The 25,350-nt window shown below is 46.2% G+C and overlaps 1 protein-coding gene across 1 annotated transcript in view; it reads right to left on the minus strand.

The window, feature by feature from the left end:
- LOC138580902 (zinc finger protein 25-like) overlaps positions 1 to 25,350 on the minus strand; it is a 174,572-nt gene that overhangs the window by 69,974 nt on the left and 79,248 nt on the right. Inside the window, exon 2 of the mRNA XM_069651818.1 lies at positions 10,708 to 11,016. Within this exon, the coding sequence (XP_069507919.1) occupies positions 10,708 to 10,788 (81 nt within the window). The 5' untranslated portion in view covers positions 10,789 to 11,016. The remainder of the gene's footprint in view (positions 1 to 10,707; positions 11,017 to 25,350) is intronic.

Consider the following 25,350-nt stretch of genomic DNA (forward strand, 5'->3'; position numbering starts at 1 on the left):
CTACACTGGCTGCACACCATTCCTTTGGCTGGGCACCCCCCTGCGTGTGGGAGGTCATAACTGCATTTTGGATATGGCATCAAGCTTTCCCCTCTCTTGGCATTGCATCAAGACCTTCCTGACTCAGGGGGCTGTTGTCGTCCCACTGCACAGACATCTTCTAGTTTGAGCAAGCGAACTGCAGCATCCATCTTGGTGACGCAAGTTTCTGTCCGGTTCATATGACCAGCCCATTTCCAGTATGCGGGCCATCGTGAGCCCCGGCTCGCGTAGTACCTGACGTCGCAGTTTCCCAGAGGCATGTCCTTAAATCTGCTGGTTTCTGACCATACCCTCTTCATTTTTCCATGCACATAGGGCTGCCAAGTGCCTGAGCCGGCCATAGACGCTGTCCACTGATTCTTCCTATTCTGTTTGGCAGCACACATGATGAAACTCTCATAGTCCTGGTTTGCCAGCGGCAAGAAATGTTCTTTCAGACAATTCTTTGCTGCCTGACATGAGTTGTCCACTGGGGTGAGAGACTTAAAAATGTTGTGCACCTCGGATACTGCGGAATAGATGAGTGTTGCCACATTCGCTTCATCATTGGATTTCCCCGTGGCTTTAAAGTACATGTGCAGTTTTTCTATCCAAAGAATCCACTTTGGCCCCAAACTGCATGGGCTCCCTGCTGTATCCAATTCTGGCTTTGGGGCTAGGGAACCTTATTGACACAGGGCTCTCCTCGCCCTGGCGATTTTCGCCGCAGGGCCTTGTCCTCCTGCTTGATGGTCTAATTCCTTGTCACTCATGGTTGGGATTACAGATCCCCGTATGTAGCTGAGCGCACAGGCACCACCCGTGGACCTGGAGGCCGCTACTCACCCTGACTACACACTTAGGGCCTTGCCTCTTACCACGAGTGTTGCATCTGACAAGCATCAAAAGGAATCACTCCTGCCATCCGTTTGTCGAGCGTGCATCGAAATCCTTTCCCCTGCCCAGGTGCATATTCGTCGCCAGTGTTAAGAGTTGATTATCATGAGGAACCCCAGTGTGCAGGCCTTGCCCACCCGTGCCCTGAACAGAACATGCAGACACAGGTCTCGCTCCGTCGGGTTCCTCGCACGCTCTGTCTGCTGCGCAGGACTACTCACTTTATTTCAACTGCGTGCACCGGCTCAACGCCGCTGTCGCACGCCTATGTGACAACATCACAGGTGGAAGTATTGGAGGGGAGATGTTGTGCTTTCCAGCAGCAAAAGCTTCTAAAATATATCCTTTTGATAGAAACATGTGCACCAGTGGCGCTGCAAGCATTCCTTAAAAGATTGCCAATTTTGTAATTTACGAAAGTGTCCTTAAGCTTTCAGTAAACTAAAACTAGAAAAGTGGTGATGCAGTCTAGGCAATGCTGTTTTTAGAAAGGTGAAAAAGTGTGCAGTAGAGTTTAACAGCACCTCACAGGTGCTATATGTTAACTCCTTTTTTTGAAGTGCCAAACCAGAGCTTTTGCAAGGAGAATTTCCTTGCAGTGCCTGTCATGCATTCCTGATGGTTGCTAGGGCTGTTGTGAAGCCATAAATCTGGCACATGCCATGGTCGCGGCTTTGATGCCAGGCTGCCACATTGTCACTTTGCCAGAATGTGGTGCTTTTAAGGAAAGTGTTCATCCTTCAAGGAAGAACACTTTCCTATGTTTGGATGCACCTCAGAATCGGGCCCTCAATGTGGCTGTCAACACGGTTTTGAAGTTTTCAGGTTATCACCATTTTTTCACAGCAGTTTTTTTGGTCCTTCTCCTGTTATGAAGGTGTTTAATCCTGTGGCACTTAAATTGGAATTACCATTAGCATGAGGCAGTCACTCGGTTTCCCATGTTCCTTTGTTGACTTCTGCACCTCCCACTACTTGAATGTCTCTTCCTTACCAACCTGTGGTTGTTTATGAAGTCCTCATATTTGAAGTTCAGGCCATCTTGGATTGGACTGCCATGTTCAACTCTAAGATTTGGCCCGATGTAAGGAGTATGAGCCTGCTGACTGACATTGTGAACATGCAGTTTTTATCCATGCACTGCATCTTGTTGAGAGATTTTATTTTTGTTTCTTCCTTCCTTTCACATTATCAAGTATAAAGAGGGTGGCAGCCATGGGTAGACTTCAGCCCAACAGAACTCCTGAGGGCCGGCCCCAGGGGTACCCACAGCGCCATCTCCTTATCTAACATGGAGGAGCCTGTAGATTTAATAGAGAAGAAGATTCTGAAGGAGGGATCCAAATACTTTTGAGTCACTGCCATCAAGGCAGTTCAAAATGCAATGCATTCCTCCTGCCCTCTGCTTGGCAACATTGTGTAGACAGATTTGCTTTCCTTCCATTGAAGTTCACACCAGTATCAATACATTACGTCTCCTTTGCTTCCCTGGTGTTAAAGTCGGGATATATACTCACATTCTCTGATGTGCTTTGTTTTTTAAAGGTTTTTGCCCAATACCCATAAACAATAGAGCAATTTCCACAGCACCCAGGAGCTTCACTCTGGTATGTGCTGCGCCTTTCTCTTCTGATCTTTATTTAACTAATGCTTTTCCTTATCCTAGAACATCCATTACTAATGGTTTTATTTTTTTCCACATTCTGGTTCTGGTATCTTTTTCCCTCCTTTGTCCCGACTTTCCCAGAGTTGTTTTAGAAGAAATCTTCATTTACTTGGTTGCCCCCAAAGTCAATTTTTTTTCTCACTGCTTGCCGTACTATCTAGTTTCTGCCTTGCAATCCATGAGGGACAAAAGGCAACCACCTTTTCTATCTAACCTCCCTCTGGGACTTCCTAGGTGTGACCTGAACTATCGTCTGTTAGTTCTAATGGGTTGTGCCTTCCAGACACTCAAGACCCAATCTAACTTCTTCCTTTCACGCCGTGACGTTCCTCTTCCTTTGTCTCTTGATAGCTCTACCCTCCTTCTGCTAGTCTTCTCCCTCAACTTCCACCCACCTTCTCGCTCTTCTTCTAAGTCTTTCTCCTCTGTCCCTTTGATGTCTCTCGCTCTCTTTCTGCAACCTACTTCTACCCCTTGTTGTTTCTCCTTCATACTCTCCCCTCTGTTAATGTCCCTTCTCCACTACTACCCCCTCTCCACTCCACTACGGTTCTATGTTCATTCATCAGCTGTTGTTTTTTCAAATTTGTTTTGCCGAAATTTCTTTTCTCAATAAAAACCATAAAAAATATATTTTTTATTTTTGCCCCTCCTCAAACTCCCCTTCCTGTATTAGTTTTACTCTATTCCCTACCGCCCACCCTTTATACACGCTTACCCCCCCATATATTTTTCAAGAAAACAGGTTCGGTAAAAAACCTGTAGAAAAAACAACTGTCGAATGAACTTTGTACCCTGCACTACAACAATCCCCTCTTCGCTCTACTACTGCTCTCCACTCTTCACTCGACTACTACCCCACCTCCTACTCAGTCACCCTCCTTTCAATCTCTGGCACCTTCACTTATCCTCTACTCTTTCACTAACACTCTCAATCACCCACCTTACAAACACACCCCCTCAAATCACAGCACCAGTTGCTCTCACCAACCAATAGCTCACCTTCTCAGCAAATCACATCCACAGTCCTTTCCACTGTCTTTCCTCCTTCTGATCTCCTTTTCTGCCACCTCCTCCTCCTCTAACGTCTCCCGACAACCCACAACTTCCTGGTCCCAGATTTATCCCCCCTTCGCTCTTTCTTCCATTGGTTCTTTTCCCTGGCCAAATCTGGTCCAGTCTTTCCCGTCTGGGAGGTGTTACAGCATCAGAATGATATATGATATGATATTTTTATTATCGCGCACCTATACACAAGTGTTTCAAGGCGCGTATCAAAAGGGGGCTAAACTCCACCCCTTCTCCTCTTGCGGGTCTACCACATCTGGTCAATGGCGACCCGCATTGATAGCAGATCCATCCATTCTGGTTGGCTAAATCACTGGTAATGACTAGTTGTTGTCTACCGATTTCGTCTTCAAAGAGTGGGCGGTGGAGCCTTTTCGGTGGCAGCTAGTAAGTTACGGAATGGTCTCCCTTTAACTTTGAGGCTGACCATGAACAACCTGCACTTCTGTCGCTTGTTAAAAACTCTGGTCTTTCATTAGTCCCCTAGATTGATGTTGTACTACTTCCAACAATCATAACTACCCCCGGATCTTCTCCCTACTGGAGTGGATTCCCAACAACTGGGCTTACCCTTGGCCTTTTTCCCTGTTACCTGTTGAACTCTTCCTCTTTCTCCCTGTTCCTATGTTCCCCCTATAGCTCCTCCCCCACGGGCAACCCCCAACCCACCCATTAGCACCCCCATCCCCTTTAACCCAGATCCCTTATACAGTACAGCGCTCAGGGCGCAAGTGCTGAGTCTGCAGGCTCCCCTTCCAACTAGGGTTTCTATATATTTGATGCCATTTAAACAAACAGTTATGGTGTGAGAGGTCTATACAGTTTGAGCAACTTAATTTCGTTCCGTAGGGCCCATTATACGATAGCCCGGATCTCTCCGGTCTTGTTCTTCTCCACAAGGTCTTGGCCCATTCCTGGGTGGGGGCGGGAGTGCCCACCAATCTCATCGAGAAAGGCACCTGCTGCTTCTGGCGAGGTGAAGAACTGAGTCCTCCCGGCATGCTGACTCCAGAGCTTTGCTGGAAATAGCATGGAGTACGGGATGTTGCAGTCTCTCAGGCACCTCTTCACCCCCGCAAATGATTGCGGAGACACTTGTACTGTTGCAGAGAAGTATATTTTAATTTTATCTCCATCGTATTGAAGTTATCCTTTCTCTCACGCCAGTTGAAGGATCGTGTCACGATCTCTATAATCCAGAAGACACGCAATGATGGGGCGGGAGGCTGCTACCGGTATCGCGCAAGATGCCGGTATGCGATGAGCTCTCTCCACTACGAAAGGGGGGACAGCACTGGCTCTCCGAACAGCTCTTTGCACAAGTTTTCCACAAACTCCTCCATCTTGGGTGTGCCTTGTCATTTTCGCACACTGACCAGGCGAATATTATTTCAATGAGCTCTTCCCTCTATGCCTTCATTTTTTGCTGTTACCGCTTTGACTTGGACCTCCAGTGATGACACCCTGGAGATAAGGGAGTCTTCCAGGCCAGATGTTCGCTGCTCCACTTCATATAAACGTTTGCCATGTTTATCCAGTCTGTGTTGCAGTAGGTCGACCTTGGAGGATAGTGAGTCTAGCTTGGAGTCAAATCCTCCTATGCCAGCTTTTAAATCTAACAGAATCTCTCTGATGTCTATCTCGGAAGCTTGGGAGACGTTTTCGTCTGCCTCCTCCGTTGAGTCGGATGTTTCCATCTGGGGCTGTTGTCTAGGTGTCTTGGCGGAAGGGCCGCTTTCAAAGGTGACTTTCCGCTGCATTTTGTCAGACTTCCCCATGCTCGGTTGTACTCTATCTAGGTATCAGTACGATCCGCTTAGGAGTACCTGTCAGAAGTCTGGAGCGCTCTCCATCTCCCGTCAAGTGGGTGCAGGCTGTGATCGCGTGGGGCTTCAGTATATGATACATACACGGGTCAATAGGTATGTACTCTTGTCTCAGTGAGTGTGACATGTCCGCTTCCGGCTAAACCAGTCTATTCCGGTGCAGTGCCCCATTCCGGGGATGAGTAGAGTCTTAGGCCTCTCCTCCTGCCTCGCTGCGCCTATCTCAGCAGGGTGTCTCCTTCTCCAAGCCGTTCCTTTGGTGGGGACGTTTGATTGGTAATGTCTCACTATGCTTTCTCCTACGTCACCCCAGTTCGTCTCTCCCTTGTCCACAGGTCTGTTGGGGTGATGTATTAGCAGTTAGGGGCACTTTTAGGGTCTTTTCCAGTGTCAGCGTTGTTCATCAGTTCCTCTCTCTGAGCAGCTCCCTGGGGGAAGTATAGCACCAGACTGCTCCCAGTTCTGGTTGTGCCTCAGGCCAGGAAGCAATAGTGCTGACTTGCTGCTATTTGGGCCTGTTTCCGGCATAGGGATGCAGCTGGATCACCTCATGCGTTTCGCTTTGCAGTGTATTAGGACATTTAGCAGGTGCGCAAGCTCTTCCCCTGCCTCCCCGTTCACCAGTAATGCCGCGCTCCCGGGGGTTGATGCCTAGATGCCCGCCGATGGTGGGCTCCGTACTGCCTCCAACCTCCAGCCAGGTGCCAAAGCGGAAGGTGGCTGTGCCTGTCAGTTGGTCCGACCAATCCAGACTCGCTATTATTGGACTGTGATCGGTAAGGGCGCTAAAGTCCTCGACACCCACTTGCTGTGAGAGTTGGTGATTAGGTTCCAGGGGCAGACTCCGTAATGCTTCCACCCCTGGACCCTGTATTATCATCTCTCATAGCAGGATTAATATTTAAATGTTGTGAGGTGAGGGATCTGCAATGCCGAGGGAGGCATGGCTGCTCTCACTCTTGGCTGTGCTTCTGTGTCTTGACTCGGTAGGCTGTAGTTATAGTACGTTGGGAACTCCAGCCTGTCCGCTCTGTGTTCCGCCCAGCCTCTGCACTCCTATCAAGATTGATTGTCCCTAGGGAGCAGTGGAACGGGTTGGAGGTCAGTAGCCGGCTACAAACTGCTTCTGCTTTACACTGCGCCACCTCCCGCTGCGGATTTGCCCCTTTACAGTGGAGCTGCTGGTTGTTGTAGTAGCGGGCTACCACAGACTTTGTCCCTCTACTCCTCCCTTGCTGTAATCCCCACTTCCGACCTACCTTTTGGGGTTGATGTGTTCGTAGCAGTTCAGTACATGGGCACGTCTTGATTGACTCCCAGAGCCCCTCTGTGCCGCGAATGGCCACCAAACACCAGCTAGTCTGTGAGCTTTTCCGCGTTGTGGTTTCTGCCTTCCTCTTGCCGGCGGGTGAGCCGCCTCACGTTTCCTTCACACAGACGTGCCAATGTAGGTATCTCTGCTGAGCGGGATCACTGCCGTTGCTCCGGCGTCCGCTCCTGCACCTCCTCCGACTGGTGGTCCTGTTGTCTGTGTTGCCCAGTGAAGAGGCTCCAGGCACTCCAACCCTGCGGTGCCAGGGTGGATGCGCTCGCCCCTCAAGCTCTCCAGAAGGCGCACGGGCCCCGTCGCAGCCGCTATGGTAATGGTTGCTTCCCTGCTGCCTACGCTGCTGTGTGCCCGCCACGACTCTGCAACTGCCTTCAGGGTGTCGGGTGGGCTCCCAGGGCACCACACTCTGTCACTGGTACCGGGGGGTGTTCAGACCTCTGGCCACACCTTTAGAGGAATATTTTTGTATCTTGTGCCACCGATTTCACAGGATTATTGGGAGCTCGTCACAGAGCTCAAGGAGGAGTCGCCATCACGGTCGGCTCTCTAGCGCCGCCTGATAAATGCGAATCCTTAATCCTATGCCTATCAGCAAACCCCAGAACAAACCTGAAATTCCTTTTGATATACAGACCGCCAATTTACGATGCAACCTTCGTAGATGCCTTCAGAGAAGCAATCACCAACCTAGCCATCAGTTACAATCATCTGATCGTCCTCAGAGACTTCAACATCTGTTGCGATGAAAAAACCACAGCCACACAAAAATCCCTAGCCAGCCAACTAGCAGCAATGAATCTACACCAACTAGTCAAAGGAGCAACCCACACGGCAGGGCATACCCTTGACGCAATCTTCGGCAACAAAAAACTCATTACCATGGCACCACCAATTCAAATACTGTGGAGCGACCACCTCATTATTCCCTTTATAATCACACTGACCACTCCAATAAACAAGCAACAAGACAAGCTACCGATCACCATGAATAGAAATTGGAGAACCATCAAAAACTTCAACCTAACTGGACTTCTGGAACTCAGCAAACCGTAAGCAACAACTATGGACGAAGCTGACCTGGACAAAAACATAGCTCTACTCCACAACTGAATCACAACATCGATCGACGAAATTGCCAAAGAAAAACCTTTCACCCCTTCACGCAAATGAGCAAGGGCAAAATGGGTCACTCCACTACTCAGCGCCATGAAAAAAAAAATGAAAACTGGAACTAGAATGGATGATAAAAAACGACAGCCGAAAAAAAACTCAAGTTTCAACAACATATCCGCTCATACAAAAAGGAAATACAAAATGCGAAAAGGAAATTCTACGACAACCGATTCTTCAAGCACAAAACACCCAAAAAGGAAATCTTTAAAATCATAAATGAAAAACTAAATCCCCCTGGCTGCAACAACATACCAATACCATCGAAGAAACTATGCATGACCTAGCAGACCACTTCAAAAACAAAGGGCCTCATTGCGAGTTGGGCGGTAAGTGGTTAACGGCGCTGGTAAAGGTGCCGGAGCCGTTAACCCCTTACCGCCCTATTACGAGCTCTGCTCGCGGGACCCGCTCCGGACGACTGGTTTTACCAGACGTCCTTAGCGGGTCCCGCGAGCGGCCCAGCGTGCTAACAACGGGCCCGTCATCATTTAGGGTACCCAGACCCGAGTTTGGAGGCAGCCATGCCCCTTTTAAGGGCAGCATGGCTGCCTCCAAACTTGTAATGAGGCCCAAAATCATTACCATCCAACAGACCATACAAAACAGACCCTGTGAACAGACTACGGAACCCACCTACCCTTCCAAGGAACGCCCGAACAAACTACAAAGCTTCCCCGAAATATCATTGGAGACTTTTGTCAAACCGGTAAATCAAAGCAACAAAACAGGCTCCCCTGCAGACCCTTGTCCCCCAGACATATACAAGTCAATCCTCAAACAAGGAACACCCATGGAATACCATAGGAATGTCTTCAACCTTTCAATATCAACAGGGAAAGTGCCACAATACTTCAAATCAGCATACATCAGACCGCTACTCAAAGCTACAGCAGGAAATGTAGAGGACCTCTCCAATTACAGACCCATCTCCAACATCCCGTATCCAGCTAAACTGCTCAAAACGTACATATACAGAACCACCCAAGAATTTGTAGAAGAGCACTGTTTTCTAGACCAGGCACAAGTAGGTATCAGACCAATGAGAGGAACAGAATCAGAACTCCTCTCAATATGGGATGACCTAAAAGCAAACGCAGATTCAGACAACAGTACTGGTTTGGTACTTCTAGACCTCTCTGCGGCATTCGACACAGTTAACCACGACATCCTCATCACGAGATTGGAAGAACTTGGGCTCACCGACTGCGCCCTACTGTGGATCAAATCCTTCTTAACTAACAGAACAGGGACTATATGGATGAAACCTTTCAAATTCAACCCATTATTTTTCAACATCTACCTGTCTCAAATAATCAAGATCATCAAAAGACACAGCCTCACCTGCTACAACCACGCTGACGATACACAAATAGTCTACAAAATACAAGACATTCAAGAAGGAAACACAACATTAGAAAACTGCCTTTGTGAAATGTACAAGTGGATGAACTCAAACTACCTCAAACTCAACCCAGGCAAAACAGAAATAATGATCATCACAAAAAACAGAGGAGAGAACCACTACATCCCCTGTCAAAGGGAAATCGGTACAACCCCAGCCCCATTGTCGCCTGTAAAAAACCTGGGAGTCCTGATGGACAACAAACTTACTCTAGAGTCACAAGTAAACACTCTAATCAAGAAATGCTTCTTTCTCCTGTGAGTGGTAAAAAGGATCCTACCATTCCTGTCATTCGCCAACAAAACATATACCGTCATTGCTCTTGTCATCTCCAGAGTATACTACGCAAATAGCCTGTATCTGGGTATGTCTGAACGACTTCTAAAAAAACACAACGCATTCAAAATGCGGCGGCCAGACTTGCTCCTCAAACTACCCCGAAGAGAACACATCACACCAGCGCTGAAAACACTACATTGGCTACCAATAAAACAGGTAATCAAGTACAACTCAACGTGCATCACGCATCGAGCAATTCACAACCAAGGCACAGAGTTCCTGAGAGACAAATTAAGCCTACATCCTCCAACAAGGACGCTCCAATCAAGCAGCGACATCCGCTTGGAACCGAAACCCTACAACAAAAGAAAATTTGAAGGATCTTATTTCTCTCACCTTGCACCAAAAACTTGGAACGATTTACCAAAGAACATATGTAACACAAGAAATCACCTACTATTCAGAAAATTCCTCAAATCCTGTGCGTAAATAAAGATTCCATCTTTCCATTGACACTCACCTTAAAGCCACTGCCTGAGCATGTGACTTGATCCAGTACCATTTTTGAAAGGGACACCCATCAAAGGCAGCTCTGCTCACGGTGCTTGAGTGACCTTTACTACCTTGCTGCTGGGAGGCTAAAGAAGTATTCTTTCCCTTTTACACCCATCTGAAACTAGTGACAGAGAGCTGGTCTTCTTCTACATTGCCTGGTATCCTGCAAAGTGTACTCATGTGCCAACCAGATTAGGTACTGTTGGTGGCACCAAGATAAGATAAGCTTCCTTATTGTTGCTGCGGGGAGGACCTTACCTTAACTTTACCTGAAACGATTCCTCCTTCTCAAGAGACCCTGTCCAGCACATGCATCCGTCTTCATGCATTTGGCCTCTGTCCATTGACGCACATATTCGAGGGTCACAAACTCTCACTGTTTCCCACAGCAGTTTCCAAACGTAGTCTGATGGGGCAGCTCCCTAAAAACTTTCAGAGGAGAAGAGGTTCTGTGGAGCATCGGTTATCATCACTGTAGCAGTTGACTTACCTTTAACAGATCTTCTGATGTTTTCAATTTTCGGCAACGTTCTGCCTCCAGCTCCAGAGATGGCACCCTTGGGACTGCCATTGGCAATGGCCTGGATCCTAGTAAAATCCCAAATCACCTCTGTGGGAAAGCATTCCCTTATATTAATTTTGGAGGACTGCCAGCCTAAGCAGCTGGACTCATTAAAAATGTGAAGCACGCAGTAGGTGGCACAAAGCTGACCACGCAGGACCTGGCACAAGGGTAATGACACAGGCTGTAAGGGCACTGTCCATTGGCATTGAGGCCCATACCATCCTAGGACACTTCCTGCAAAACAAAATAAAGCACATGGTTACAAACTATAACTTGCTTATATCAATAACACACACCTATTTTTGTAAATATTTATATGTTTAACTGGCAGTCATTTATTACTTAATTTCCTGAATTGGTCCTTACTAAAGATGATGCCTATAAGAAGCATTAGTCAAGCTTGAGTTGTTACCTGTTAGTTCTCCTGCAATAGGTAGCAGCAGTAAAAACAGAGTCCGGTAGGGCTCTGCCAGGATGGACCGGAACAGGGCAGCGATACAGTGATTCCATGTTCAAGGAAAAGTACTAAATGAGCCTTACTCTCTTAAAGGGCTTAAACAGGGCATATAACATTCTGTTCCTGGCAACGGTTCTAGTGAAAGTGAAGGAATGATAGCATGTCCACTAGATCATACCCTTTCCTTTGATTCTGATCCATGTCCGTGGACACAGACAATAGAGTCACTGCACTCACCAAGTGAAAAGCACAGGAGCCAGCGATCGAGGCACGTGTAGCATGTGCCAGTGAGGCTGCAGCAGGAGGGCGCAGGCAGTTCCTTGCCACGTGCTTATAAGTGTTAGCGGGTGCACGGGCTGTCCCTCAATCACTGGGAAAATGCCCACGCCATAGTATCACGGGCATAACTGCAAGCAAATGAGGAGTAGCTAACTCACTGTAGGCCGTCAGGCATGTGGGCGGATTTTCTGGGCTGCCGGGACTTCAATGTGCGCCGGCAGGACATCAGTGGGAGCTCCGTCGAGAGAGGTGTACAGCGCCGGAAGCCTGGAGCACTGAAACACGTGTCTTCTTGCACTACACGCGTCCGTTTGTCAAGGATCCTCGTCATCAGTGTTATGTCTAAGGTGAGCGCAGTGAAATGATAAACGTGCATATCAATAAAGACACAGAGCCGGTGCATAGCGTGTCAATTTTAATCTTAAATGGTAACTGCTGAAACATTTGGCGGTAGCCTAGTGTCCTAGGCGCTCGCCATGGACAGAGGACTGTGTCCTCCCTTAGCACAAAGGATACAGAAAGAGGACTCTAGAGTATTCCCAGATAACACAGTTGAGTTGCAGCATGTCAAGTAAGATTTAAATGCAGTAGCCAATCTCCCAAATGGCATACCATGCGCTGCTGAGCATAAAGAGGAAGGGAGAGGACACACTAATTGTGCACGAAATAACCAATGCTAAGCACACAAATATGTATGTTGTGGCGCATTATAGTTGGAGCGCACCTACCATATACATGTTCAGGTATAGTGGTCTTCATGAACCCTTTGCAAGTGGAAATGTTGGGGACAGAAGGAACCTCGGTGAGTGTGCATAACCGCATATGTGTGTAAGTGTAAACATGACTAATCACTACACGAATATAGACATATATCAGACAACACACACCCCTTCTGCATACATGCAAGCTAACTGGTGCTTGGTCCTCATCACTTAACTGAACCTCACTATTGCAAGACAGCACACATGCAATGCCCGTCATTGGACGCAATCCATAGGGAAGCCGAATTTCAGAATCCTGAAGTCTAGCTTATAATGCCTACACAGCAATGGAGGGACATGTGTGTGGCCCTGCGACCTAATGCAAGCTCATAGCCTTGCTGCTTAAATTGGCAACACCAAGGGAACGTAACACTGTAGCGGAAGACAATGATTCACATGACAATGAGAGACAAATCCCCTTGCTAGATGGGAAGGATGCGAGCAGAGCAAGTGAGGAAATGGCCCAGAGGAATGCTGTGGCTATGGCGAGAGACATGTTGTGTGTGTATGTGAAGCAGGCACACATGCAAGAGGTGATTCTCAAATATAAACTTCAACTGTGTGCTTCATAATGGAGTGGGTCCAACTAAACCAGTATTCAAATGATACCACCCAGAGAGTACAATGTGCAACCATCAGAAAGAAACTGCGTCACTCATTACCTTTGACCATCATGTATCAAAAAATGTAAAAAGAACCTACATTACCCACAACCTCTGCCCTCTTTACTGTGTCTACCACTTTCACTGGCGATGTTCATGGTTCATCCACCAAATTCCGCATCCGTCACTGAAGGGAAAGGATGAGACCCACGTGGTCTTGAAAGATAGTAGACAAACATATGGAGCTAGCCTTATAAATGTATCATCCCTGCAAGATACTCTTGATTTTTATTACCTTTTACCTTTTTTTATACAAAAACAATCACCTGCAAGTTTAGAAGGATGTATTGGAAGCTGAAGTTTAGCCCATTACATGAGAAGGAGCAAAGATTGCCTGCCCGCTGGTAGCTATCCAATTCCTGCAAGACAGAGTGAAGCATTATTGAATCACTATAAGAATATTACACGCCACTCTTTCAGGGATGCAGACACATTGTGCAGAATGTGCTGCATGCTGTTTAGAGCTGACAAGGACAAGTGAGAGAGAATAACTCTGAAGGGGCATTGTCCCAGTCTCTGTCTGTGCCCTTGAATACCTAGACTCCAGCCCTGCCTGAATTTTGAAGGAATCGACAATTGAACAGGACCCAAGAAGTATTGGATGAAACAAAAAGAAGGATCGGAGTACTGAGTGTCCATCCACTTCATGTGGACCATGTGGCAGATTCCAGAAAGGCACATGGACTCAATGGATTTATTTAGCCAAGACGCTGCAGGTCTTGGAGTCGCAAATAATCATTTGTCCTCTTGAGGTGCATAGATCGCCCACTACCAGGTTTTGGTGCTGTGATGAATCTAGCAAGCTCGTCAATACTTCTCCAAGGGAAATCCCCCCTCATGTCCCCAGGGAAAGGCAGCAGCTACCTGACTCTGACCCTGGGTGCTATCTGTGGGCATATTGTAGTGCGAACAAATAATCTCCACTATTTTCTGATCACCGACCTTATGTACCTCCCTACCCCTTTCATAACACTGAGACAACAGCGTCCAGGGAAATCGGGTAGAAGGTGTTTGCTGCGCCACAGTCAGAAGCAGCAGGAGCTGGCAAGCGAAGGGGAAGGCAAGGCGGGAACCGAGAAGCCGACAAGACACGCTCCCAGTCAGCAGACGGACAGCAGAGGAAACAGTGAGACGCAAGGGACACCGAAGCTGCCATAGAGAACCGTTAAGCCCAGAGAAGGAAATTGGGAGACTGGGGTGCTTCAGGGCACATGCTGCGTACCATTAGTGAAGGGTAGAAATCCACACAAGGGAGCTAGGACATTTAACACAGTTGGAGAAGGGTAGGTGGCTCGACATATGAAAACTATAATCACCTGGATACAGAAAGAAGTGAATGCTGATGAAGAGTGTGAACCCTGGATTTGCACTAGAATACTGAGTGGACTTAAAAGGCCCTGGCAGGGGAGTAAACCTGACATGCAGCGAGTCTGGGACCCGACACCCAAGCAGGAAAATAAAACCCTGGCAGGAGAGTAAACCAGGAATTGGAGAAACGAGACAGAGATTTCCCCAGAAATTGTGGCAAAGCTGAGAAAACAGGGGAAGAGATATCCCCCCCCCCCCAAATTGTGGACCAAAAGTGAAGAAACATACCCCTTTCTGAAAAAGGCATCAGAGGTCCAGAGAAAGAACTGTAACGTGTTTTGCAGGGAGAAAAAAACTCAAGGGAAGACCCATCCTACTAAGGATTGTAGAATATACAAAAGTGACATTGTGAATAACCAGAAGGACTCTAGAGAAAGGGAAGGCCCCTTCTCTGGTGGAACTTAATTTATTTTTCCTTTCTTCACTTTAAAGACTTTGGGGGTCATTCTGAGGTGGGCTGTAAGGTATTACCGGCACCGGTAAGGAGACCGGTGCCGGTAATCCCCTACCGCCCAATTCCGAGGTCCCTGAGCAGGAACCGTAAGGGACGTGTGGTCGGACCACACGTCCTTTACGGATCCCGCTAAGGGACCAGGGTGCAAATAACGGGCTTGCCATTCGCGTGACCATTTTTTGTGCCCTCCCCATTCCCATTGAGCCCTATGGGGGCTGAAATGGGAATGGGGATTGTTTTGTTCAATGGGGATTTACCGGTCCCTCCAGGGTCAGAATGGACCCCATTGAACAACACTGGAGCCGGACGTGGAGCTAATAGCTCCATGGCTACCTCCAATCTCGTAATGACCCCCTTTATGTTTGGAACTTTGGAAGGAAGCTGCAGGTGTTCAGCTAAAAGACATCCCCACTTCATATTATATTGTGTTGTGTTTAGTGTGTGAGGATCAGCTGAGGATTTGGGACAAAGGACATAGAATTATTTTTTATTTAGACATCCTGACACAGCAGGGAAACCCCTCTTAGAGTTAGGGATAGGTAGGATTTCCGCAACCACTCTTTTTCATTTTATAATAAAAGTCTTTGATAAACACCATTGTATCCAAGTTTTACTCTTGATCCCTCACATATGGTGTCAGGGAATGGGATCCGGCTCAGCTGACACAAACTGAGGGACCCTCGAATTTGTAAAACTTAATGAGCAAGCTACTAGTCCATCTGTAGCCACTAAAGAGTCTATTGGCTTTGACCTAGCCAGTAGCCGAGAGGAAGTATTACCGCCAGGAAACTGGTTATTACTACGCACAGATCTAGTATTAATACCCCCGAAAGGAAACTATATAAGACTAAAATCTAAGTCTGGTTTAGCTTGGAGGCATGGTTTAGATGTCATGGCAAGGGTGGTAAATCCCGACTACCAGGGTGATGTTAAAATCCTACTTCAGAACAATGGGAAAAAACCCTACACTATCAAAGTGGGAGAAAAGATAGCACGATTTTGGAGCAGGCCATATTCCCTAACATTACGGAAAGAAATCAAGCCAATAAACTGAAAGAGGTGAGAAAGGGTTTGGGGAGGCAGATGAAGAACGTATTCCATCCTCTGGGGTATTGAAACCTAACCCACAGAGTGATGAGCCCGAAATCATCTCAGAACTAGCGTTCGCCCAACACAACAGCCCTATATTGCCTGAGGCCTTCCTACATACCATCTCAAAGGAAGAGGGGAGGAAGAAAGAGGGACCATTCTTCTTTATTAGACAGGGGCTCCTTTATTGAAGTGACACTAGCATGAAAGGTTCACCCAGATCTCAGACTGTAGTCCCCAAAACATATCAAAAAATGGTATCAGAGATTGCGTATTCACATCTGACAGGCGAACACTTGGGAACATCCAAGACACAATAAGAGGCGGTGAACAGGTTTTATTGGCCTGGTATATACGCTGACATAAAGATCTTTGTTCTTACCTGTGCCTTTTGTCAGAACACCAGTGCCCATACACCAACCCCAACTGTCACTCCAACCTTTGCCCATCATTGCCATCCCTTTTTCTTGCATTGATATGGATATTGTAGGACCACTTGAACCCTCTAGGTTTGGAAAAAGGTATAGACTTGTGATTTTAGACTACGCTACAAGATATCCTAAGGCCTTTCCCTTAAGAAATAACACATCCCAACAAATATTAAAACATCAAATACCATTCTTTTCTCGAGTTGGTTTGCCTAAGGAGATCCTTATGGACCAGATAACTATCTTTATGAGTAAGCTAATGGCTGAGACAACACAGATTCTTCAAATTAAAACGCTCTGAACCTCAGTATACCACCCTTAGACTGATGGCTTGGTCAAGTGTTTTAACAAGACGTTAAAGAGTGTCCTTAGAAAGTTGGTGGAAGCCGATGGGAGGAATTGGGACGTAATGATACCCTGGGCCATATTCACCATCCAGATCCTCCTATCCTCCTTAGATCTTTCACCATTTGAACTCCTATATGGTCAGGAACCCCGAGATGTGTTAGATACGTTAAGGGAGACGTGGGAAGAAACGTCTGAAAGAACATATGACCACAGTACAAGCTATAGTTTATTCCCATCTGATGAAAGATCAAGAACAACAGAAATCCCTTGATGATAAGAAAGCTATCCTCAGGTCATTCACTATTGGGCAAAAGGTCCTTGTCTTGCTGCAAACCTCTGAGAATAAAATGCAATCTAAATGGCATGGACCCTATCATATAGTGGAGCAAACAGGTCCCTGTAATTACCAGGTTTCTTAACCAGACAGGCGATCCAAAGCCCAAATATATCATATTAACCTTATGAAAGAATGGAGGAAAGACCCTGTTCAATCAAAGTCGGTTGTAATGGCGAGTCTCTTAACAGAAGATCCAGGTGAAACCAGCTTAATCCCTACCGATCTTTCTCAAAGCCAAAAACAGGATCTTCAAGACCTGTTGGAACAATTTTCAGACATCTTCTGTAATGAGCCAGGAAGAGTAAAGGGGATCTTTCATTATATCCGAACTCCCCCAGGGAAGGTAGTCAATCTGAAACCTTATAGAGTCCCTGACATAATCGAACCTCCCCAAAGTCCCTGGTCCCCCCAATAGCTCTTGTCGCAAAATCTGATATCTGGAGGTTTTGTATAGACTTCCGAAATGTAAACACCATTTCACAATTCAACAATTATCCCATGCCCAGATCGATGATTAATCAATCGATTTGGTGTATGCTGTTCACCTTTCCACAATCGACTTAACAAAAGGCTATTGGCAGGTGGCAGTGAACCCAGAAGGTAAAACAAACAGCTTTCTCTACTCCTGTTGGATTATACCAATTCAAATGACTTTCCTTCTGGCCTCCATGGGGCACCTTCCACGTTCCAAAGACTTATGGAGTGAGTTATCTGCCCATTTTCGGCCTTCTGTGGGGCATACATCAATGACATAGTCATCCACAATAAGTCCTGAAATTAACATATGTATCATCTCTACCAGGTAACAAAAGCCCTGAGGAAAGTGGCTCTCACTGATAATCCTAAAAATTGTCATCTTGCCCAATCAGCAGTGAAATACCTGGTGTTTATTGTAGGAAATTATCTGGTACGTCCCTGAACAGATAAAGTAAAATCTGTACAAGAAACACAGACACCAAAACCAAAGAGGGATCTGAGGGCATTCCTTGGGTTAGTAGGATACTATAGGTTTATACCCAACTATTTTTCTATAACAGTGTGCCTTACCGACAAACTTAAAAATATAGAGCGGCAAAAATTAAAATGGACTCGGGAAGATCAACCTTGTTTTTCCACCCTAAAGTAGATTCTCTGTAACAAACCAATCTTGAAAGTGGGCAACTTTAACAAAGAATTCATCCTACATACAGATGCATCGCAGGTAGGGTTGGAGGCAGGCTTCTCCCAGGAATATGATGGCATTGAACACCGGATTCTGTGCATCCTTCAGAAGCACTTTCCCAGGGGGGTGGCTATATGGGGAGGACAACCCTCAGGGAGGCGAAGTGAGCCCACTGCGCCAAAACTGATCTTTACCTGTACTCATTGGTAACGTCCATTTACCTTAATCCCATTCTTATATGGCATATTGGTATAGTTCATTTATATAGTGCCTATATATGAGCAAGTGTTTCAAAGCGGTCGTACTGTAGTGCGGACAAAAAATCACCAATATTTTCTGATCACTGACCTTATGTACCTCGTACCACTTTAATAACACTGAGACAACAAGTGCTTGGACTTAAGCACATTCCCCCTTTTCAACACTGAGACAAGGAAGAGGGATGGAGTAATGCAGATCACTAGAGGCAGCAAGCCAACGCTGTGTTCTAGTCATTTCAGGATGTTAACAGGTGCCGGGAAATTTAAAAAGGGAATACCTGAACAGAACGAGAGACTCAACCCTCCCGACACTGGCTGGGATATGAGAGGAACGCAAGCTGCAGACCAGAGTGAGGAATCTGGCAAGAACAGCATCCAAGGAAGTCAGGCAGAAGAGTGTTCACCGCGCCACCGTCACAAATAGCAGAAGCTGTAGAGTGAAGGAGTAGGCAAGGCGGGAACCGAGAAGCCCTCGAGGCGTGCTCCCAGTCAGCAGACGGACAGCGGAGGAAACAGTGAGACGCGAGGGAAGCCGAAGCTGCCAGAGAGAACCGTTAAACCCATAGAAGGAAAGTGGGAGACCGGGGCGCTTCAGGGCACATGCTACGTACCATTAGTGAAGGGTAGAAATCCACACAAGGGAGCTGGGACATTTAACACAGTTGGAGAAGGGTCGGTGGCTTGACATATGAAAATTATAATCACCTGCATACAGAAAGAAGTGAATGCTGATGAAGAGTGTGAACCATCGATTTGCACTAGAATACTGAGTGGATTTAAAAGGCCCTGGCAGGGGACCCAACACCCAAGTAGCAAAATAAAACCCTGGCAGGAGAGAAAACCAGGAATTGGAGAAACGAGACAGAGATTCCCCCAGAAATTGTGGCACAGCAGAGAAAAAAGGGTAAGGGATACCCCCCTCCCCCCAAATTGTGGACCAAAAGGGAAGAACCATACCCTTTTCTGAAAAGGGCATGAGAGGTCCAGAGAAAGAACTGTAAAGTATTGTGAGACGCGAGGGATGCCAATGGTGCCAGAAAGAACTGATAATTCCAGAGATGGAAATTAGGATACAGGGGCGTTTCAGGGCGGAGGCCGCGTACCACCAGTGAAGGTAGAAACCCACACAAGGGAGCTGGGACATTTAACATAGTTGGAGAATGGTCGGTAGCCCGGCATATTAAAAATATAATCACCTAGATGCAGAAATTAGTGAATGCTGATGAAGAGTGTGAACCTGGGATTTGCACGCGAACATTGAGTGGACTTAAAAGGCCCTGGCAGGAGAGTAAACCCAGCACTCAGCGAGTCTGGGACTTGCACCCAAGTGAAAAGACAAAAAGCCCTGGCAGGAGAGTAACCCAGCGATTGGAAAAACGGGGCAGAGATCCCCCAGAAATTGTGGAAAAGCTCAGAAAACAGGGTAAGAGACCCCCCACCCCCTTGAATTGTAGTCCAAAAGGGTTAGAACAGTACATACCCCTTTCTGAAAAAAGCATTAGCGGTCCAGGTAAGGAACTGTAAAGTGTTGTGCAAACGGAGAAAAACTCAAGGGAAGACTCACCCTCCTTGGGATTGTAGAATATATGAAAGTGGCATTATGACTAACCAGAAGGACTTTAGGGGAAGTGAAGGCCCCTTCTCTGGTGGAACCTTATTTATTTTTCCTTTCTTCACCATAAAGTCTTTATGTTTGGAACTTTGGAAGGAAGCTAAAGGTGTTCGGCTAAAAGATATTCCCACTTCACGTTATATTGAGTTTAGTGTGTGAGGGTCAGCTTAAGATTTTGGACACAGGACGAGAACTGGTTTTGATTTAGACATCCAGACACAGACATTTCCTAGTTTTGTTGAGGCAGAGATTGGTAGCATTTCTCCAACCCCTCTTTTTCTTTTGATAATAAACATCTTTGATAAACATAAAACATGCTACTGTCAGAGTCTTATTCTTGATCCCTCATAGTGCTCAGCATTCTCTGCACAGGCCTTTCCAGCACCAGTGTGGAGGACATATGCGTGTTTGCCTTCCCCCCTTCTTGCTTTTAGGAAACGTTTGAAGTTGAAATTCTCAAATTTCCCCTTCCCATTAAAGTCCCTGTACTATTCTTTCTCCTGTGCACTGAATATGGGATTGGTTGTTTTTATTTCAATTCTATGCTTCTCCTTTTTTATTGTATTTTGTTTGATCTCTATATTGACTAAACCACTATTGTATATTGTTTTGCTTTTAATGTATTGTTCTTCATAACACTTTGTGAAAACCAAGTAATTTAATTAAATAAGAGTATATTTCCAAAGCCCCTATTTCAGTAGTTTGTCAATTTCCCAGATATTCTGCTCCAAGAAGAGAGGGTACAACCACCTAAAAAAGGGTTTGTGTAATGTGCCTGGTGTCAGGCGTGCAGCTCGATAAAGCTTCAAGTAGAATAAGAGGGAGAGAACTGTCATGCACCTCTCTTCATGGCGCCTGTGGCCTCGATCATGACTAGGAAGCCATTAGACAGCACACCACGTTCTGTACCCAGCGGGAGCTGCGGTCTAGTGTTTCTGCTGCTTCTACAGTGGTGCCCTTAAGCTCCGCCCCTGCAGCAGCCAGCGCGTTGCAACCAATGCGGTACATTTTCCGCTGCCTTTGGTTACGTGCACTAGTTTTCTCTCCGTCCCTTGTTGGGAACTTTTTCCGTTGTGTTCTCCTCTCCTCTGCAGGACGCCCTGGTTTCTTTTCAGAGCGGCCGCACCTCTCGCCCTCTTGCTGATTCTTTGTCTCGCGCCCCGGTCCTCTGCCGCAGTGCTCTCTCTCTCTCTCTCTCTCCCTTACCTTCCGTTGGCCGTCCCACGGCTCGACTCTTTCTCCTCTATTTCTGCAGTTAGTAACTCTGTCTGTTCTTCTCTTCTCCTCACGAACCTCGCCCGGTTCCATGCTCAGTCATTCCGACCTTTGGTATTCCGGAGATACATCGGTACTCTTCCCGACCCTAAGGTCTACGTTATAGGAGCCCATCTCCCACGGACCCTCTGGAAGTTTCCAGTTCTGGTACGGCAAGACTCAACAACTATTGCTGTTACCTGGGGTTTTTTGTGCCACGTGTGGCTTTTTCCCCAATAAGTCCCTCCCAGGAGGGGAGCCCCAGGGAGCTGAGCTGGAAGCTTCGCTGTGGCTTCCTTCCGGGTTTGACACTCTCTTCCAAAAAGAAAGAAGGATTATTGTGCCCGAAGACCAAAGATTCCTACCAGCTCGGAGTCCAGTCTCTCAGGTGAGGAGAAGGAGGAAGAGAGGTGGGATTCCTAGGAAGAAAGGTCAGAGGAAGCGGGAGCTAACAAGAATGATCTTCCCCTTAGCACACATAGGTTTCCAGATGGTGTGCATAAGCAATCAGAGAGACATTAAGTTAATGTGTGTAGTCAGAGTTTTGAAGGAAATGCAGCAAGGGACAAGTTCCGCAGAAAGGCACAAGTCCTCCTTGGCTGAGGAGTTACCCTGAGGAAATGTGGGGGCCTTTGGCTTTCCCTAAGGGTATTAATTTGGTGATATATGTGTTACGCAGTAACTCTGGGAAACATTGTGATGTTCCCGAAAAAAAGAAAATTAAGGAAGGAAATGTTTACAAAGTGATATTATAGCATATGTGTATTAGTGTGGATCCGGAAATGTGGTTGCTCCTCTATAATTTACACAGCAGTGGGATGCATTGTTAGTCTTTGATTTGTAACTTCTATACTGTCCAAGAGGTGGGTATGCACAATCGGAGCTAGCCCTCTTTTTTGCCCAGGACGTGGTGGCCCACATGGGTGCTCAGGTTAAGTGGCTAACTAGTACATGCTACCCCTGTCATTTGGGCATTTCTGTGAGCCATAAAGCATTCTTTGTCCCTTAGATTAAACTATCATGAAACATAAAGGTTATGTTATGTTACTGTGTCTCACTATAGCATGGCTTTTGCCATTTGCATCATGGCCCTTCTTGTTCTGCAAGTAAAAAGGTAAGAATATTAGTAGTTTAATGAGAGCAGAGATGTTACTATTATTGCCAGCACACACACATCAGATGATAGTATCCTGTGCCACCCGTCTTGCCGAATGTGAGGTACAACAGGAAGGCTTACGGGTGTCACGGCTACTGCCATGGGAAAAAAAACCCTTAGGGAGAAAAATTCTCCTGGGTCCAGGGTGGAGGAGAGAAACCAGGAATCCAACATGGATAATATAGAAGAGAAGCCATGTAGTCCAATAAGTGTAAATCAGGAGTCAACACAGCGTATTACACAGGAAACAGAAAGGAACAGAAACAAATAGGGATGGACAAACAACGGGGAACAAGTAAGGAACTGAACAGAATTGTTCATGAAGTGTTTGCACAGGAATATACTCACCTGAGCATTGCGATGCAAGACCACAGGACTCACGATCGTTAAGAAGGCTGATTGTCCAAGAGCGCCACCATCTTAAATGACATCATTGACGTGTACAACGTCAATCCGCCATCTTGGTGACGGCGGTACAGATTTGCTGGTAGCCAACATTGTTGGGACGTATGCACAGGAGATGCAGAGAGCCTAACTTTCAGCGATTCCACAGTGACAAGTTCGGTCTCATGACAGTATGCCCCCTCCATGGTCCCCCGGCCCTCAGTTTCCATGGGTGAGAATGATGAAATCAGCAAACCAGAGCCAGGGCGTGCACATCCACAGCAGGTTCCCAGGACCGGCCACATGGTAAGGATTGGCAATACGTTTTTTTAGTATAGGCCCTTTTATTTTGACGAGACTCCAGTAGGACTGCATTATTATTATTTGATGGTTGTAGATTGCTCCCATCTGTAGATTTAGGATTAGATAGGCGTGTATCACACTGTTGTTGAAGTTCAATAAACACCCTTGAACTGTGGCCACTTGTGTCCGTGTTACTGTTTATACCATGCCTACCTTACACTTCCCAGGAAAATAGTGCCATACAAACATAGCTATGTAATATTAACTGTGTAGATATAGGCATGTGTTTAAAGGAGAATAAATTACACATGTAAGGGACAATTAAAGCATATTGTATAATATGTAATGGGCAAAAAGTTAGAGTTTGCATTTTGCACACATGTTAGATTTGCTGGGAACATGTTAGATTTTCTGTGTTCTATGGGCTGGCTCCTGGTTCTCTAGAGGTAGTTTCTACCTAACGGGTGGTGATGTCTGATACCCAGAAGCTGCTTTTCGCTCCTGGTCAACAAATCTGAATTTCAATCCCTAATACTATGCCTACCTAACACAGGGTGAAAAATAATCTATATAAAGTATTATTACTAGCAATGTCTTGTTAATACACTAGTTAACTATGTTGTATTGTTCTCTATTTCTACTAATAAGACATTACTGTGTATGGGCTCTTTCCCCCCTTGCGCAATGAAATCCAGAGGAGCTCAAAATATGTTCCCTTATGAAGAATAAAATCAAAACAAATTGAAAAATGTGGGCCACAAAAAGTAAACAACTTCACTTGCTGCATAACTTATAGGAATACATACACGCGAGTATGCTGACGTAAAGTAATTATTCCTTCCATTTCTAGTAAAGCAAAAGCTATTTTATTGAAAGGCACGCACAATTAATGATTTAGTATCTATCATTTTTAGAAGCAAATCGCTACAGTCTAAACAGGAAAATAGTACAACACCATACTTATTTCAGGAAAGTGAAAATAAAATGCAGGTTTTTAGAACGTATCGTTTTCATAAATGTACAGCTGGGTCTGGGAGGAATGATCGTAGCAACAACACTCCTTGGGACCATCCAGGAAGTCACTTACAGGCCAATCAAAAGAATTACAAGGAGGTGTGTGCGCGAGTTCCATTATTTATAAGCTGTGGATATGCTATCAACTACAGCATTTTTGAAACTCAGATAACTCAACTGACCTCTGAGTCCACACATCTGTTTGGAGGACATATGGTGTTGTTTTTTTGTGGAATTATTTTATTATGAATGAATGTGGATTAGCTAGATAGAGAGGTATTTATAATTTCATTGTGAACATGATATATTTCAAATTGCTACCTCATATGCTGATCATGTTGGTCTGAAGCTGTTTGTAACAATGAGACAGTCAGGCGGTGTTGAGAGAAATAAAAAGGGGTCTTTATTCAGACTTTAAAAAAATGGTAAAAGTAAAATAGCTTCACGCAGACTTATTTTCGGCAATGTCCTTCTTTGTGCTTATACTGGGGTTCTTCTCTGTTCTTTGTGGGCAATGGGATAAGGACTTCTGGCAAGAATTCTCCTCCTAGTCCTCATACGCCCACCAGCCTTCAGTAGCTCCGGATGTTCTGTCTTGTTCGATCTGCAACAAAACCAAGAATGAACACCCCCTTGCCTTCCAGTGTTGTCTTTATATAGGCAGAACTTAACAGGCCAATTAGTGTTCACTTCCTCCTCTAGTCTATATAAATTCCCCCAAGCCCTGCCCCTTTTTCCCTTGAGGCATTGCAACTGGTCTTCCTTCTCGACCTCCATCCGTTCCCTGTCCCAGTCGCCTCTGCCCTGGTAAGTACTTAATTTCTCTGTGGAAGGGACTGTGTGTGTCTCTGTGAGACCCGTGCTTTTGGGCTGTATTGTTATTGTGTCCCGAAGTTGTTCTTTTATATTCAGCGGCTCCGCTGCACTTATGTGGGCTGTTGGACAACCGTGGCTCTCACAGCTCACGGTCCTTTGACTGTGCTGCTACTTCGCATGAACATGGCATTACAGCTCGAGTGTGACTGCCCGGAGGTTCCATGTCTTCCTGACGACTGCCAGAGTCGAACGTCGGCATCTCTGCTGTCTCGCATAGATGCGACGTTCCATCTCCTGTGTCTCCGTCTTCGAGCTCCACATTATATTTTCCTGTCTGTTTTTCTCCAGGATTATCTGTCTCCTGACCCCACCATTCCCCAACCATGTGGGTCTCTGGGTCTCGGGCTCCTCCGTGGTATAACTG

Source organism: Ambystoma mexicanum, chromosome 3p (assembly GCF_040938575.1).
Source record: "Ambystoma mexicanum isolate Mex_15411 chromosome 3p, UKY_AmexF1_1, whole genome shotgun sequence".
NCBI classification, from domain to species: Eukaryota; Metazoa; Chordata; class Amphibia; order Caudata; family Ambystomatidae; genus Ambystoma; species Ambystoma mexicanum.